This window comes from Rhinatrema bivittatum, chromosome 4 (genome assembly GCF_901001135.1).
Source record: "Rhinatrema bivittatum chromosome 4, aRhiBiv1.1, whole genome shotgun sequence".
NCBI classification, from domain to species: domain Eukaryota; kingdom Metazoa; phylum Chordata; class Amphibia; order Gymnophiona; family Rhinatrematidae; genus Rhinatrema; species Rhinatrema bivittatum.
Window position 1 is genome coordinate 216,110,075 of NC_042618.1, and position 18,312 is coordinate 216,128,386.

The 18,312-nt window shown below is 41.3% G+C and overlaps 1 protein-coding gene across 3 annotated transcripts in view; it reads left to right on the forward strand.

The window, feature by feature from the left end:
- Positions 1-18,312, forward strand: part of LOC115090504 — a 991,523-nt gene that overhangs the window by 452,467 nt on the left and 520,744 nt on the right. For all 3 annotated transcript variants that reach the window (XM_029599682.1, XM_029599683.1, XM_029599681.1), the window contains one exon: positions 4,139-4,310. In XM_029599682.1, the coding sequence (XP_029455542.1) occupies positions 4,139-4,310 (172 nt within the window). The remainder of the gene's footprint in view (positions 1-4,138; positions 4,311-18,312) is intronic.

Here is an 18,312-nt window from a genome sequence, read left to right on the forward strand (position 1 = left end):
CCAGGTGATTTACTACTCTTCAGTTTTTCAATCAGGTCTACCACATCTTCTAGGTTCACCGTGATTTGATTCAGTCCATCTTAATCATTACCCATGAAAACCTTCTCCAGTACGGGTACCTCCCCAGCATCCTCTTCAGTAAACACTGAAACAAAGAAATCATTTAATCTTTCTGTGATGGCCTTATCTTCTCTAATTGCCCCTTTAACCCCTCGATCATCTAACGGTCCAACTGACTCCCTCACAGGCTTTCTGCTTCGGATGTATTTTAAAATTTTTTACTGTGAGTTTTGCCTCTACGGCCAACTTCTTTTCAAATTCTCTCTTAGCCTGTCTTATCAACGTCTTACATTTAACTTGCTAACGTTTATGCATTATCCTATTTTCTTCTGTTAGATGCTTCTTCCAATTTTTGAATGAAGATCTTTTGGCTAAAATAGCTTCTTTCACCTCCCCTTTTAACCATGCCGGTAATCGTTTTGCCTTCTTTCCACCTTTCTTAATGTGTGGAATACATCTGGACTGTTCTTCTAGAATGGTATTTTTTAACAATGACCACGCCTCTTGCACACTTTTTACTTTTGTAGCTGCTCCTTTCAGTTTTTTTCTAAAATTTTTTCTCATTTTATCAAAGTTTCCCTTTTGAAAGTTTAGCACGAGAGCCGTGGATTTGCATACTGTTCCTGATCCAAGCAAAAGCTTTTCTTCCCAGGGATCGAGCTCACACAGTGGCATCATTGGCACAGAACATAAGTTCTCGTCAAACCACAACTGCTCGGCATCTACTAGTCTTGCTGGGGCATATGGCATCCTCGGTTCATGTAACCCCAATGGCTTGTCTAGCCATGCGAGAAACTCAATGGACATTAAAGTCCCAGTGGTCACAGGCACATCATCCAATGTCCAACATTGTCCACAATCCCAGACGACTTCGTCTCTCACTGGCATGGTGGATCCTGGAGGCCCATCTACTTCAAGGTCTGCCCTTTCAAGCTCCAGAACCTCAAATAATCTTGACGACTGATGCTTCCAATCTAGGTTGGGGAGCACATGTCAACAACTTGCAGACTTAGGGAACCTGGTCAGCAGAGGAGTCGCAACAATGTCGGTATATAAAAATAAATAAATAAATAAATAAATAAATAAATAAATTTTCTCGAGCTCCGAGCAATCAGATATGCTCTCTCTGTGTTTCGGGACTGTTTATCCAACAAAACAATCCTGATCCAGATGGACAACCAGGTAGCAATGTGGTACATCAACAAACAAGGATGAACCGGATCCTACCTCATTTGTTAGGAAGCGGTACAGATTTGGGCTTTTGCTCTATCCCAGGCTATGCTTCTCAGAGCGACCTACCTGGCAGGTGTGGACAATGTTCTAGAGGACAATCTCAGTCGGGATTTTCAGCCCAACGAATGGTCCCTCAACCCTGTGGTTGCACACAGACTATTCCGGAAGTGGGGGCATCCAACCATCGACCTATTTGCATCTCCGCAGAATCGCAAGGTGGACAACTTCTGCTCTCTCCATCGAAGTCGCAATGTTTCACCTCGGGATGCGTTCGCCCTGTCCTGGAGGAAAGGTCTCCTTTATGCCTACGCACCACTTCCTCTCATCAGCAAAACTCTCATGAAGCTACGCATGGACAAGGGTCTAATGATTCTCATAGCCCCTTACTGGCCACGTCAAGTTTGGTTTCCAATCCTTTGGGATCTCTCCCTGTGTCCACATATTCCTCTAGGCTCGGACCCGTCCCTGATATCTCAGAGGAATGGCCAATTGCGCCACCCCAACCTTCAGGCCCTGTCACTGACAGCTTGGATGTTGAAAGTTGATCCTTCAGCCTTTCAATCTTTCGGAATCTGTATCTCAGGTCCTCATGGCTTCACGAAAGCCTTCTACAAGAAAGTCTTATCATTCAAAATGGAAAAGATTCTCGTTGTGGTGCATTTTAAAAGGGTTAGATCCTTTTACCTGCCCCACGAATCAGTTTTTAGACTACCGCTGGCATCTCTCAGAGTCTGGTTTACAAACCTCCTCTATCAGAGTGCATGTCAGTGCAGTGGCCGCCTTTCATAAAGGTACAAGGGATGTTTCTATCTCAACCCAGCCCCTGGTGGTGCGCTTTATGAAGGAGTTGCTTCACTTGAAGCCTCCTCTCCGTCCACCGGCCCCGTCTTGGGATCTTAATGTGGTTTTGGCGCAGCTCATGAAACCTCCGTTTGAGCTTCTGCATTCCTGCGAGTTGCGGCATATCACTTGGAAGGTCCTTTTCCTTCTAGCGTTAACGTCTGCTCGCAGGATCAGTGAATTGCAAGCGCTGGTTACATACCCTCCTTACACGAAATTTCTTCATGATCGGGTAGTCCTTTGCACTCATCCTAAATTTCTACTGAAAGTGGTATCTGAGTTTCATTTAAATCAATCCATAGTGCTGCTTACTTTCTTTCCAAAGCCCCACTCACTTCCTGCTGAGAGGGCTCTCCATTCCTTGGACTGTAAACCTGTGCTTGCCTTTGATTTGGAATGCACTGCAGGCCATAGGAAATCCACCCAGCTCTTTGTTTCCTTTGATAAACTTAAGCTGGGAACCCCGGTCAGAAAGCAGGCCTGTCCTCCTGGTTGGTGGACTGCATTTCCTTCTGCTATCAGCAAGCAGGTCTTCCGCTTCAGGATCGAGTTAAAGCGCACTCCATTAGCGCTATGGCAACTTCGGTTGCACACCTTCGTTCTGTACCTCTTATTGATATCTGCAAAGCTGCAACCTGGAGTTCTCTTCATACCTTTGCAGCTCACTATTGCATAGACAAGGCTGGTACTCAAGATTCTATCTTTGGACAGTCTGTTCTACGCAATCTATTCTCAGCGTAATATCCAACTTCCTTCTACACCTGCAGGGATATTCAGGCTGCCCGTCTACCAAAAAAGCACTCCTGTTGTTGTGCCTGTTGCACGTCTTTGGGTGTTTTCGGTACATGCGCGGGCATCCTCAGCTTGTTATTCACCCACATGTGAGGACTACCATCCTGCTTGTCCTGTGAGAAAGCAGAGTTGCTTACCTGTAACAAGTGTTCTCACAGGACAGCAGGATGTTAGTCCTCACGAAACCCACCCACCACCCCGCAGAGTTGGGTATGCTTGTGATTTTTTATGTTATTTTTCGCACGCTCTTTTTTGCTATACATAAGACTGAAGGGAGGCCCCTGCTGGATGCAGGGTTATTGCCATGCTGGGCATGCCCAGTAGGTGCCAGTCAAAGTTCTAGAAACTTTGACAAAAGTATTCCGTGATTGGCTCCATCAGATGATGTTACCCACATGTGAGGACTAACATCCTGCTGTCCTGGAGAACACCTGTTACAGGTAAGCAACTCTGCTTTCTCAATAAAAGAAGTTAAGTTATCCTTTCTTTCATCTGACCCAGACCTTATTCCTTACAGCCCAAGGGTACTCCTCTCCAAATAAAAAGAACAAAGCCTGGAGCAGGCGAAACTCCACGCTGTCTCCGCAAAGGTCTCCTCAGAATTCCACTGTATAAAATGGTGTCGCTGGTTATTATAAAGTCAGGACGAGGTCCATATTCAGTCGCTGTTTGGCTCAGCTAGTTAGCCAGATAAACGTATCCGCTTAACTTAGCCCATATATATCCAGCTATCTTAAAGTTAGCCGGATAAGTTTATCTGGCTAACTTTAGGACAGCCCTATGGGCAGATCAGACTTAGCCGGATAACTTATCTGGTTAAGTTGGCTCCTCCCTGGATTGCCTCCCCCCCCCCCCCCCCCCCCGGGATGAAGGCAATCCAGGGCTAGATAGTCTAAGCCTGCTACTTAGCTATATAAGTCCTAACTTATCCAGCTAAATAGTGCCGAATATTGCTCTCAACATTACCATTGCAGCAACCCACATGGAGGAGTTGTTACACAACTAGGAATATTTCTTTTCTACCTATAGAAATGGAATATTTCTACTAGTAGAGACCCTGTGGAGTTCTCTACATAATAATCTGATAAAACTGCAGTATTTTCTTCCCCAGTGGAGGAAATAATTATATAACTATAGTTTAAATCTTCAGCAACATACTTTACAAAGACAAGCCTGACAGTTTTGCATACTGTGTTTTATATTTTCCATACAGAACAATCATCCCAATGAGAAGTCTCTATTGCCATCATCTTGTGCTAGATTTGTTGAACATATGAAAACCTCACCTCCTCATTTACTTCCTACCAAACCTCTGCCTTCTTTCAAGAAAAAAAATCATTCCAAGGATATGCTTGCCACATCAAGGAATACTTGGAGCAATTCAGGTAACATTTTGTGTGTCCTTAATTAATGAAAAAGTTATATTGAAAATGAACATGTTACTAAACAAGTACTGTTTGCGAATTTGGAAAATTAATAACGAGAAAGCCGATTGCATTACTAGCCATAGGCACATCCTTTATTGGGGTTCAGTGAAGAGTCCAAGTGAAGACTATGTGGTATTTTAAAATGATGTAACTAGATGACACCAGGCCACAGCCTGAACTAGGTCTGGTTTTATAACTCTAATACCACTGCAGATAGAGGCATTGGAGTCCTGCTATAAGGGAAATCAAGACAAATTCCAGAATGCAATGGGATACATAAAAATGAATTAGTTTAGCTGGCTTTCATACCTGGAAACCATGTGATAATGGAATATTTTTAAACGTTAGAAGGGTAAGATTATAGTGTAAATGACTAAATAATATAGTGATATCAATGAGGTTAATATTGAAAGGATTTGTCTGGTTAACTTTTGCAGTTGAATGGACAAAAAGAAAGATTTGAATAGCTACCTCTGCTGAGCATATAAACTTTGGGGTCAAATTTAAAACAAGCGCTTGGTTTCCAGCATGCGCACATGGACACGGCAATTTTATAACATGCACCCATTGCTGCATGCATTTATAAAATATGGTTCCCACACGCACATGCATGCCGGATTTTAATATCCAAGTGCGCGTGTGCGGGCGGGTCGGGACTCGAGCACACGGGGGTGGGAATTTTAAAAACCAACATGCAGCGACAAGAGTAGGCCTTCCCCAGTTCCTTCCCACTCCGTTCCAATTAAGGAGCAGACTGGGAGGGAATTTTCCTATCCCACTAACTACCCTTCCTACTTTTTCCCCTCTCCTCCCCGATCCCTAACCACTACCTAGCTAGTCTAATTTTTTTTGTTTTAATACTTACTGCTCCTTCAGAGCAGAAGTAACTTCCAGCGCGCACTTCCCCGGGACAGGGCCTAATGGCTGCTGTCCCAGTTGGCCCTCAGCCCACCCCTTTTCGCTGGCCCGGCACTTCTGTGTGTACTGGGAGATACTCACATGGCCGGGCAGTTTCTAAAATGCGCTCAGTGCATGCACGGCCCGGCTACGCGCGTATCCCCCAGATTTTACTCATGCAGGTCATTGAATATTCGGTCTTTTGTGCACAAAAAATTTATCCGAATAAAAAGAGGGGGTGAGGGAGGCATTCTGAGGGTAGGGAAAGACTTTTGCAACTTTACCTAATTAGCCTACCTACTTACTGGCTTTCTGAATATCAGCCTCAGTGGTCTATGTCCCAAACCTTTATTGGTAAGTCCATAATTTGCATATACTGAGACTCCATGGTATGCAAATTTATCGCATGCATATTCAATGTGGATATCCTGAAACTTGCCAGGTTGGCAAGTTTCCAATAATAATAATAATAATATTAATATTAACATCTGTCTATATATATATGCATATATATATATGTATCTCTCTCTCTCTCTGTTGTTGTTTTCAGAAATGTAATAAACACTGCTGTGGAGCACACACTCACAGTAATATACCATGATACACACTCCTAGGTTTTTCTATCAACCATTCTATCTGTTTATCTATGATAACAGTCAGCTTGCTTTCTTCAAACTTACATTCTCTCTTTTATTTCACTTACATTTGAACGTCTAGCATGTCATATCTCAATTGTAGATTTTTTTTCATTCTCTTTGGTAGTTTTGCAAGTTACTGTATCAAAGAAGTTTCTAAACCCCAATGGCTTATTGAGATGCCCCCAAATGCACGAGTTGAATGTCATGCACAGACTTTTCTGAGAGCTGCATTCTCTGTATTTGAAAAGGTCACGACAGCTCAGGGCACAGACTCTGCTGGAGGAAGTTGCCTCTGGCTGTTAGGAGGAGAGGTTGGGTAACCTTTTCGCTATCCATGAAAAACAGAACTCCAGTGTGTGGGCCTGGGAGTTGCTCTGTAGCAAACCAGGGTCAAATGTACATGCAGCTGAAAGTCTGAAATTTTTACAGCGCCTTCATCTTCAAAGAAGCACTATAGTTTCTCTACACTCTAGTGAAGACATGCTATAATTTAATAAGATTCTATATTTCATCTGACCACTGTCATGAATCATCTCTTATATTCCTGACATTCAAGGGGGTAATATTCAGCCACTATCTGGCTGAGCTAGTTAGCTGGATAAACCTACACTGCCAACTATACCCAGCTATCTAAAAGCTATCCAGTTAAGTTTATCTGACTAACTTTAGGACAGGGTTTTTTTTTTTAAATTCTGTTTTTCTGCACTTCAAAGCAAATTTCATTCAGTGCTGTAGTTATTTCTGGCTTGATCACAATTAGCCGGATAACTTATCTGGCTAACTCTAAATATCGGAATTAGCTGGATAACTTATCTGGTTCTCAACTCCTCCCAATTACACATTTCCCCTACCCATCACTTAGCCAGCTAACTAACTGGATAAGTAGTTAGTCAGCTAAGTTGTGGCCGCTGGTCCCAGGCAGATATTCAGCTGGCTAAGTGATGCTAAATATCTACCTCTAAATAACATTTTATCTTCAGATTGTATTGAAGAAATACTGATGTGCCATTCCCATGCAACAGTATGTGTAAGTACTGTAAGCAATAGTTTCAAAAAATCACATACATTTTAGAATAGCCATTTCTCTTGCTTTTAAAAATCTCTTTCCCTGTATCTATCATTCAGCTGTTACTGCTTTACATGTACCATTACGATGTTAATTGGTGTTCAGATAATGGTCAGAATAGCAGCTATTTTAGCCAAAAAACATATTTAAACATGAAAGAGGCTATTTTAGCCAAAAAACATCCTTCAAAAATTGGAAAAAGGATTCTTCTGAAGAAAACAGGAAAAAGCTTAAGCAATGTCAAGTTAAATGTAAAACATTGATAAGACGGGCTTAGAGAGAATTTGAAATGAAGTTGGCCCCAGAGGCAAAATCTCAATAAAAACTTTTAAAAATATATCCAAAGTAGGAAAACTGTGAAGGAGTCGGTTGGGTTGTTAGATGATCGAAGGATTAAAGGGGCTCTTAGGGAAGATAAGGCCATCGTGGAAAGACTAAATTAATTCTTTGTTTCTGTGTTTACTAATAAGGATGTTGGAGAGACACTGGCTCTGGAGACAGTTTTCAAGGGTGAGGTTTCAGATGAACTGAGCCAAATCACGGTGAACCTGGATGATGTAGTAGGCCAGATTCACAAACTAAAGAGTAGCAAATCACCTGGACTTCATGGTATATACCCCAGGGTTCTGAAAGAACTCAAAAATGAAATTTCAGATCTATTAGTAAAAATTTGTAACTTATTGTTAAAATTGTCCATTGCACCTGAAGACTGGAGGGTGGCCAATGTAACCCCAATATTTAAAAGGGCTCCAAGGGTGATCCGGGAAAAATAGTGGAAAACAATTCTAAAGATCAAAAATCACAGAATACATAGAAAGACATAGTTTAATAGAACACAGCCAGCATGAGAAGTCTTGCCTCACAAATCTTCGTTTTTTTTGAAGGGGTTAATAAACATGTGAATAAAGGTGAAATGATAGGTGTGATGTATTTGGATTATCAGAAGGTGTTTGACAAAATCCCACATGAGAGGCTTCTAAGAAAACTAAAAAGTCATGGGATAGGAGGAGATGTCATTTCATAAATTACAAACTGGTTAAAAGAAAGGAAACAGATTAGGAAAAAGGTAAAGAGTGGAGTGCCTCAGGTGCTTTTCAATATATTTATAAATGATCTGGAATGGGATATGCTGAGTGAGGTAACCAAATCTGCAGATGACACCAAATTATTCAGAATAGTTAAATCACATGCCACTTATGATAAATTGCAGAAGGACCTTGTGAGACTGGAAGACTGGGCATCCAAATGGCAGATGAAATTTAATTTGGACAAGTGCAAAGTGATATGTATAAGGAAAAATAACCCATGCTGTAGTTACACGATGTTAGGGGGCCACATTAGCAACTACCACCCAGGAAAAAGTTCTAGGCTTCCTAGTGAATAATGAATGAAATCCTCAGCTCAGTATATTGCACCAGTCAAAAAAGCAAACAGAATGTTAGAAATTTTTAAGAAGGGAATCTTGAATAAAACAGAGAATGTCATAATGTCTCTGTATCGCTCCATGATGAGACTGCACCTTGAGTACTGTGTGCAATTCAGTTCGCCGTATCTCAAAAAAGATATCATTCTACTAGAGAAGGTACAGGGAAGGGTGACCAAAATGATAAAAAGGATGGAACAGCTCCCCTATGAGAAAAGGCTAAAGAGGTTAGGGCTATTCAGTTGGAGAAGAGACAGATGAGGGGGGATATGATAGAGGTGTTTAATATCATGAGAGGTCTAGAACAGGTATATGTGAATCTGTTATTTACTCTTTCAGATAATAGAAGTACTAGAGGTCACTTCATGAAGTTAACAAGTACCACATTTAAAACAATTTGGAGAAGATTCTTTTTCACTTCAAGCACAGTTAAATCTGGAATTCGTTGCCGGAGGATGTGGTTAAGGCAGTTAGTGTAAGGTTTGGATAAGCTCCTGGAGGAGAAGTCCATAAACTGCTATTAATCAAGTTGAATTAGGGAATAGCTACTGCTATTACTAGGATCTATTTAATGTTTGGGTACTTGCTAGGTACTTGTAACCTGGATTGAGCATAGTTGGAAACAGGATGCTGGGCTTGATGGACCCTCAGTCTGACCCAGTATGGCAACTTTTTATGTTCTTATATTCTTCTTTAAATTCATAACTGTGGGAGAAGTTAAATTGGAGAAACTTCCTATATCTTTTAAACTCTCCTGTTCCCCTTGTCTATTGACTTTTCTTCCCCATATTTGATAGATTGTAGAAAACAGAAAGCATCAGATTACAGAAATTTATATGAAGGGCCACCTGCTGTTCATGAGTCACCCATTGGGCAACTTAAGTCTTCAGTGACTGTGCTAATACACACAGTACTTGAACCAATTATTATTTACCATTGCATAGGATGTAATTTGTAACATTCTTCCAAGCAATGGCTGCTCCCAGATTCATAAAAACAAGTTAAAGAAGTATACCATTAACACTTACAAAAAAATTGTAATTGATAGAGGATTAATACTACATGGATCATAGGTTATAGATTTCTTTTAAATTTGGATTAGAGTAGAATTCTAGAATGAATGAAAAAAGAGAAACCAAATTAAGAAGTCCTAGCTACTTAGCTATAATTTGTACTTCAACAATAAACTTTCGGGTTTAGAGTAGCCTTGAGATTTTGTGATATCTTCAAACATTGTAAATTTTGGTGTGATTTATATTGACAACTATGAGGGAAAACAAACTGCTGTAATCCAGTCCAACAAAAATAACCCATATTAGTGCTCTTAATGTAATATATATTTTTTGAATTTTTGTATATAAGAGGAAAAATCCTCAGCACTGAGAGGAAACCTCAAAGACTGGATCCAAATCCAAGTAGTTCAATCATGGATCTATAAAACCTCTCTTTTTATTATTTTTTGTTAAAACTTTATTTTTTTGTTTTTATTATAGTTTTATAAGTGTTCATTTAAAATAAAAAACGGGGCACCGTTTGACATTTCCTCCCCATGCTGAGGTCTTTTCTTCTTACATACAAAAATGTAAAAAAAATTACTTTTGTTGAAGTGAATTATATTGATGCACTAAATAGTTTTACTATTCTCCCAAACAGAATTGTAGTCTTTTGTTTTCCAAAGAATTTATCCTTCACTGAGCCCCAAGTCATGATGAACTTTACCTATGTTGAACAAACTATTTAGATCATAGGTAGGAATCCATAGACAAGTACAATCATAGATTAAAGTGGGCCAGTATGCATCAGTACTTTGTACTAGCACTTCTTCCTGGTCCCGTATGACTCTTTTAGAGGAATAGGAGATGCAACCACAACCTGGTAAAGCCTAGTATATGCTCCTCCATTTCCCCCTTTAGCTGCCATGGAAACACAAGAGGAATATGTGCTCACAGCCCCTGTGACAACTATTTTCCCCTTCCATTGCATGTTTCCTCTTTAGAAGGAAGAGTATAGAGGACAAGAAAGAGGAGCCAACATGGGAAGCAGCAGCACATGCTCTCATTGTGTCTCTGCAAATTGACTTATTTCTGCTATACCTGCTATGGTTTCTCTTTCTCTTGCCTCCTGTATACCATTGCAGTTTCTGTCCCCAAGTCAAGGATGGTAGATAGGCTGAGGAGGGGAGGTAAAAGATAGCATGATGGAGTTGGGCTGCAGAAAGGATGGGTGTGAAAAACAGAATTAGGGTTGGGGTAAAAAATGAATGATGAGCTGGAGGAGAGACGAGGAGGTGTGAAGGACCTTGGAGGAGCTGAAGGGGGAGTGTGAGAGACAGATGATGAAGGTTGTAATGGGGAGACAATTTGGAGCTGGATGAAGAGAAAATAGGAGCAGATGGATGGGCTAGTATAAAAAGCATTGGGTGAAGAATGGAAGAAAGGCAGAGGGTAAGGGATGTGGGAAAGGGATAGATGAATTTTGAAAGACATGTAACCCAGTGATGGGAGCAGACTCTAAATGCAGGTTCTGGGTTATTATTAGTTGTAGTCAATCTGATGGTGTAGTGGACCAGGGACTGAGTTTACTCACTACACAGGGCTGACCATGCCCCTCTGTGAGCAGTCTGTTTAAAAAGAGATTTCATACCCTCTGTGAGCAAGTATGAATTCTCTTTTTGAACGTAGACTTGCATTTTATTCAAAGAAGAGATGGAAGAGTGCAAAAAGTAATGAGGGAAGTGAGGAAGAAAAAAAAGAAGAAATGTGGAGAAATTAAAATGGAGAGGCAAGATGGGGCAGGGAGAGAAAGGTGGATAAAGAGATAGAGAGAGATGATTGTAAAAATGAGGAAAAGATAGAGCTGCTACTACTATAATTACTATTACTTAACAATTCTATATTGTTACTAGGCATACAAAGCACTGTACACAGATACAATAATAAAAAGAAAAACCCAAACAAACAATTCTTGCTCCATGAAGTTTGCAATTTAGCTGAGAGGCACAGGAGAAATAATTTTCTAGTAATTACTTGATTATTACAGTAAAACATGTTTAATGTGAAAAGGCTAAGATCATGAAAAATTATGAATTTTTTGGATTTAAAAGCAATCTTAAAAATGCAGATCTTTTAAGCAGGATTTGAATTTGACCAGAGATGGATGGAGCAAGACACACCAACTGGGAAGGCCATTCCAGGCACATGCTGCCTCAAGACAGAAGGCATGAGATCTGGAATTAACAGTAGAGGAGAAGGGCACAGATTGGAGCAGCTTGCCCAATGAACAGAAGTCAGGAGAATGGATGTAGCAAGAGATAAGAGAGGGGAGTTAGCATGGAGCTGCAAAGTAAATGCACTTGTGGGTCAGAACAAGTAGTTTTAGCTGAATGCAGAACCAAGAGAAGAGGAGTAGCAGGAGTATAATCATGTTGGAAAAAGATAAGACATTCAACTGAATTTTGAAATAACTGTAGCGGAGAAGGAAGGTTCAGTAGCAGACCTGTGAGGAAGAGGTTGGAGTAGTCCATGTGGGAGGTGACAAGAGAGTGAGTAAGGGTTTTGGTAGTGTATTGGTAAAGAAAAAGGCAAATTTTGGTGATATTACACAGAAAAGTATATACAATTTAGCAATGTTTTGGATGTGAACAGAAAAAGATGACTCAACATTGTAGGCTGAGGGAACAGGGAGGATGATAGTGTTATCCACTGATAGAAAAATATGGAAGGGGGGAACATGAGTTTGGGAGGAAATATAAGACATTAACTCTTAGCCATGTTAAGTTTAAGTGGCAGTGGGACATCCAGGCAGCTATGTCAGATGAACAAGCTGAGATCTGTGACTGGATTCAGGGTGAAAGATCTGATACAGATCTGGGATTCATCAGCATAAAGAGTAGGGATATGTTTCATTTGAAAAGAAATACAAAATTTCTGATTCAATTTCATTTCATTTTGAAAATAAAATGAAAGAAACATAAATATAATTTTGTTTTTAATTTTGTTTTATTTTGAAATGGCAGCCATCCCTCTCCCCCTCACCTGCCACAAAAAACAAAAACCTAAAACCTGTGCCCTCAAAGTTAAAATATAGGGCCCTCCCGCCCAAGTCTTGCCTTCATTGCCACTTGCAGACCCATCCAGATTCCTCATTTCTTACCCATATCTCTGGGGTCCAAAGGGGCAGAAGCGTTCCCCAGTTGCTCCTGCCCTGCCAGTTCCATATTTCAAAACGGCACTAATTGACCATGGCCGGCATCATTTTGGATTATGGACCATACTCCAAAATGGTGCTTGCCTCAGCTGAGCAGGAGCAACAGGAGCACTTCTGCCCCCTTGGAACCCTTGGAACCCAGGAATGTGGGTGTAACAAAGAGGGGAGGCATATAGAGGGATCCAGGGAGGTACAGGGGGGAGGGGGTGACATTTGGAAACTCAGGTTGAGTGGGTGGTTCTGGAGAGGAGGATTCCAGAACCAATATTTGTTTCTGGTTGGTTTCTTTTTTTTTTCATTTTGGTTGTTTATTTCATTTCAGAGAAACAAATTGAAATGAACCTCATATTAATTTGAGAAAGACAAGGCAAATGGAGGTAGACAGAACATTCAGGTAGTCTGGATGTAAGCAATAGGAGATAGAGAGGATGATAGCAGGGAAAGTAGGGTACAGTGAAGGTTTTCTGAAGAGTGATGGGATCACAGCATGTTTGAAGGCAGCAGGAAAAGTTTCAGTGGAAAGTAACAGACTGAGGATATGACTGATGCAAAGGTGGAATTAAGGGCAGATAGGGCTGAGGAATTGGGTGGGAATGGGGTCAAGAATTTGTAACAGGAGGGAAGATAAGCAGTTTGTGTCTATGTAACTTTAGGAAAGGAAAAACTGGTAACCGAAGTTAAAGGGATGGGAAAGGAGTGAAATGAAAGGAATGGAGGGGGTCTGATGGAAAACTCAAGATGAATTTTGTGAAACTTTTCATAAAAGAAATCAGCAACTGATTGGGCTGAGGGTGAATGGGGGCAGAGTGGTTGAGAGTGAGACAATGATTTGAGGAGAGAGGTAAGTCTAGCAAAGGGCCAATGAAGATTGGAGGCAAAGCTGTCAGTCAGACAAAGAATAATTGCTTAGTGAGCATAATGGCAGAATGGGAGGAGATGAGCATGAAAGTGAGGAATGTTGGCACGTGAATGGAACTTCAGCTTGAATCAGGTGCAGGAATATAGGATGCAGTCTTTGGGGGTGAGCCAAGGTTGGGGTTTGATTTACCTTATAGAACGGGGGAAGGGAGGGGCAAGTACAGCTAAAGCAGATGAGAGTATGGTCTTGTAAGAAGAAACTGCCTCATTAATAAACTGTGATAGAGTAGCAGATGAAAAGAGAGGTGAGAACAAAGTAGGAAGGGTGTAAATGGCAACAGTCCGGCAATTCTTAAAGGGGCTAATGCAATACAGTGCGCTCAGTCGGACACGGAATAAATAGGCGCTAATTCACCCCCTAATGCAATAGGCGGATTAGCACCTATTTAACGCGCATCCGACGTGGAGTGAATGAGATAGCGCTCATCACATGTAAATGCATGTGAATGAGCCTATTACTCAATCACTCTGCATGTGCCTTGTTTTCTCCTTATCACCTCTCCCATTGTCTCTGCTCCTGAGGGAGCGAAGGGTGGTATTTACAATACTGCAACTTCTCAATATTGTTCCTACCACTTTCCTCTATATCTGTCCCAAACATGCTTGAATTCTGTCACCATAATGGTTTTCCATCATCTCTGCCAGTAGGTCATTTCAAATATCTTTCACGCTCTCAGTAAAGAAGCATGGGGATAGATGGGATGGAAGGGTGATAAAGAAAAAGAATGGAGTGTAGGGGAAGACTGGAGGGCCTAATGAAAAAGAGCATCCCTGAGTAGAATTTATCCTAGCCATTTCCTAGATTTAATTCTAAATCTTCCTGTTCCCTATCAGTATCTATAGATGTGCCAAAGCACTTGTATTGGAGCCTGAGAGTACAACAACAATACCTGCCAGGTTGATCTTGGGCCAAGTCAGAAGAAGGTGCTTAATGATGACTTGGTTTGCAGCCATCAGCATCTCAAAGGTTGGAGTGCAAGATGTAAGATGCTCTGAGAGTTCAAATGTTTTACTTGAACCTGTGTGCTACCACAGAGATATTAGATCAACTTTGGCTTGACTCCTAATTCCACTTGAAAGACCATTGCACACAAGAAAGAATAATAGAAAATAAGCTTTTATCAAAAAGTCAAAACTGAATCTAGAAGGAGTCAGCTGAACAGTAAAGGTATGGCCTACACATTCATATGTGTCAGGTACACAAATAACCTAGACTAGTGAAACCTGCATTTTTCCTGAGCTCACAATGCATCAATTACAAACTTCAGTTTCAGAATAATGACTGATTGCTTACAAATAAAATTATAAAGCTTCTTTTACACAGGAATTCTTATCTATAAAAGCAATTTTATATTTTTTTAAAATAAAAAAATCCCCCTCAGTTTGCATCCCTACACTGATATTCTAGGCTTTAGGATGAGTCCTTTGGGACGATTTTCAACACACTTTAATTTAAAGGGTTAAAGACAGCAGCACAAAAAAAAAATCCAAATGCTTGTTAATGTGTAGGCATTCATCATCTGCTGTTCATAACGCACATACTGCTAACGCCTGGCAATGAAGTGAACATTTTTCTGGAGTGGGGTCGAAAAACTAATTATTCGCCATATGGTGGTTGGCTCAGCAACAATTGCTGAATCCATGGAATAGAAAGGAAGTTGGCTGGCTCATTTCTTTGGGCAGTTTGCACAAGGATGACTCTCTTGACACATGCCATTCATGTAGCCTCTAAATAACAGATGGGCTAAGACTGGGAACTGAGGGGGAAAAAAATTCTGGCAGAGAGCTAGTAGCAGCCTCTGTCCTTTTATCCCTCAGAATGACTTTAGATCACATGGTCTGCAATATATATATATATATATATTTCTTAAAAAAAACCAACTAGGAATTGTACTTGGAGGATTTCCTAGGGTTTCATAAAGCCTCAGCATCATTTTCACTACTCTTTTCATACTTTGTTTATTAAAGGGATCAGAGTTTTAGATGAAAGAGATTGTAGTGTCCGGGAATGGACAGTGGCAGCAATACTCTACTCATTGTTAGAAGGGGAAAGTTAGCTGGCAGTTTGCTAAAGCATGAGAAAATTGAGGGAGTTAAAATAAAAAATGGAATCCATCTTTACTCTGTTCATTTAAAAATCTTACCTAGGAAAGGTAATGGTACAACTATTTGATGATCATATCTGAATAATAAAATAGTTTTTCTCCCCCCCCCCTCCTCCACTACCACCACCAACCCCCCCCCCCCAAAAAAAAAAAAAGAAATAGAAAGATACAGAAAATGTAAGTTTATTGAAACTGTATTGCTTTGTGTAATTTACCTTATCTACAAAATATTAAAGTGAGAGAAAAAATACAGAATTAACATGTTGCGATCAGGCTCAGGGCCTGATCAATCGGAGAACATGAGCCCTTGGGCCATGGCACAACCCTGGGGCAAGGCTCCAAGGAACATTCTGTGGGTAAGTGAGCATATCTGAGCATGGGCTGGACAGACTTAGAGACTTGGAACACTTGGAATACTTGGAGACTCCGTTGAACCTGCAAGCACAGGAGTGAGACTCAGCATTGCAATACTGGTCTGTGGGTAGCCCTCCGGTCACTCAATAGCCCTTTTGGACTTGCTGCTTGGGAATGGCTTGTGCGTTGGGCAGATGGAGGCAGAGGACTCAAGACAAGATGTGACAAAGACTTGAACATGATTCCGAAGGCTTGGAACTAGACAAAATCACTGAAGACTTGGAACTAGATGAAGGCTCTGAAAACTTGGAATTTAGAGGAAGACTCAGGTTCGGATTTAAAACAAGCCCTGCTCTGCAGCATGCCCTATATAGTCCGTGGGCTGGTCATGGGCCACACAGAAAACAAAGCAGACTCTGGATTTGAGGCTTGGACATGGATGGAAGCTGGAACATCACTTGGAATAAGGAACAAGGCTTGGATCAAGGAACATGGCTTGGAACAAGGAACATGGTGTGGAACAAGGAATAAGGTGATCTGCTGGCTGGACAAGCTGCACAAGACTGAAACTAGGAGCAAGACAAAAAACTGGAACTCGGAACTTGACTTGGAGCTTGGACCTTTAAAACAAGAATGGACTCTGAGGACCTGATCCAGCGAAGACAGACTTGGAAGCCTGGCCTAGTGCTAATAGGCGCCTTACACAGCCTGCCGTGGGCTGTTCACAGACCATGACGCTGGCACGTCTGCAGAACTTGGAACTTGGAACAAAGACTTGGGCTGACTCACTGGAGACGAAGACTAGGACTCTGGATACAAAGAAAAGAACTCCTAAGACTTGGAAGACTTGGCCCCAGGTCTTGGGCAGTGTTGTGACCTACACAGCCCACCGTGGGCTGGTCACAGTCCACATGCTCATAGGACTTGGGTGCAGGGCTCCAAGGGCTTGGAGTACTTGGACACAGGAACATGGCGGAAACTCTGGAAACTTGGAAGACCAGGAGTCAGGAACACGACGAAGACTCGAGAACCAGGAACAAGATGAAGACTCAGGAAAGAAGTTTTGAATGCTGGAACAATGGCGAAGACTTGGACTCAGGACTGAACCAGGAATTGATGAGAGGCCAGGAACATGAACGAAGAACAAAAGACCTTGATGGTGCTAGCGATCTATTGCGAAGGCAACGAGGGACTGACAGAGAAGCCCTTTTATAGGGCTGCAGGAATAACAAGGCAAAGGCGTTATCAGGAAGGGTCATGGAGCTTTCCCCACCATGGACCTTTTAAATTAATAGGGAAGGCGCATGTGCCTAGGAGAGAGATTTCAGGTTGAAGTGGCATGCGCTGGAGTCAGTGGCCTTCTCAGCCATATGGATGGCAGAGGCAGTGTCCTGCCATGCAAGCAGGTGTTGGCAGCATTCAGCTGTGACGAGAGAGCAGTGGTGGTGGCGGCTCAGGACGCAAGAGACAGTGCAGCAGTGTGACTCAGTTACTGTAGCGCAGCATTGGGGTAAGTGAGCCGTTCGCAGGCCTGTCTGTGGGTGGCAAATACAACATAACATACATGAAATAATTTGTGTTTACAATTATTCAAATTGTTCTGAGCTGTTTATGCCTTCTGTTACTTATGAGTATTGGTCGACATTTTCACAGGGAAAGATGATGTGCAGGTTACATACTATAATGAATATGAAGGTATTTTTACACTGAATTTATGTAGTTTTATAAAACTTGATGCTAGGTTTTTTGTAATATTCTACATCACAGTCTGATAAACTTTCAGGAACATGTATAATAAACATTCAATGAATGAATGGTTAAAAGCTAAAAAGTAATGTGCTTATTCCTTTTTCCTTTCTTATATTTATCAGGAGAGGGAGAGCTGTCTGCTAGAGAAACAATGTCCAGGTCTAGGTTTGCCAACTTTTTAAAACAGAAAAACCTGCCATCTGATCCTCCCCATGACCTTCTGTCACCCTGCCGCCTCCCACTCTATAACTAATAAATGCCCCTTACCACATTATCCAACCCCTAGAACCCCCCAAAGACATGATCCATTATCTTCCAAAGGTGAAATCCCCAGTCCAGAACATCCCATACTCATGATTCTCCTCCTGACCCCCACTAGAGGCTCATCATACACATACTTCAGACCCTATGAGCCACATCAAGGTATATAGTTCGCCCCCTGCTCCTCCCCCCCCCCTTGTAATTACGACCACTGTTTAAATTTACTGTGTTCTTTGTAAAGCATATTCTTGCTATTGTTATGTTACTAATGTAAACCGATGTGATGTATCTAACGAATGTCGGTATAGCAAAAAACCTTAAATAAATAAATAAATAAATCAAG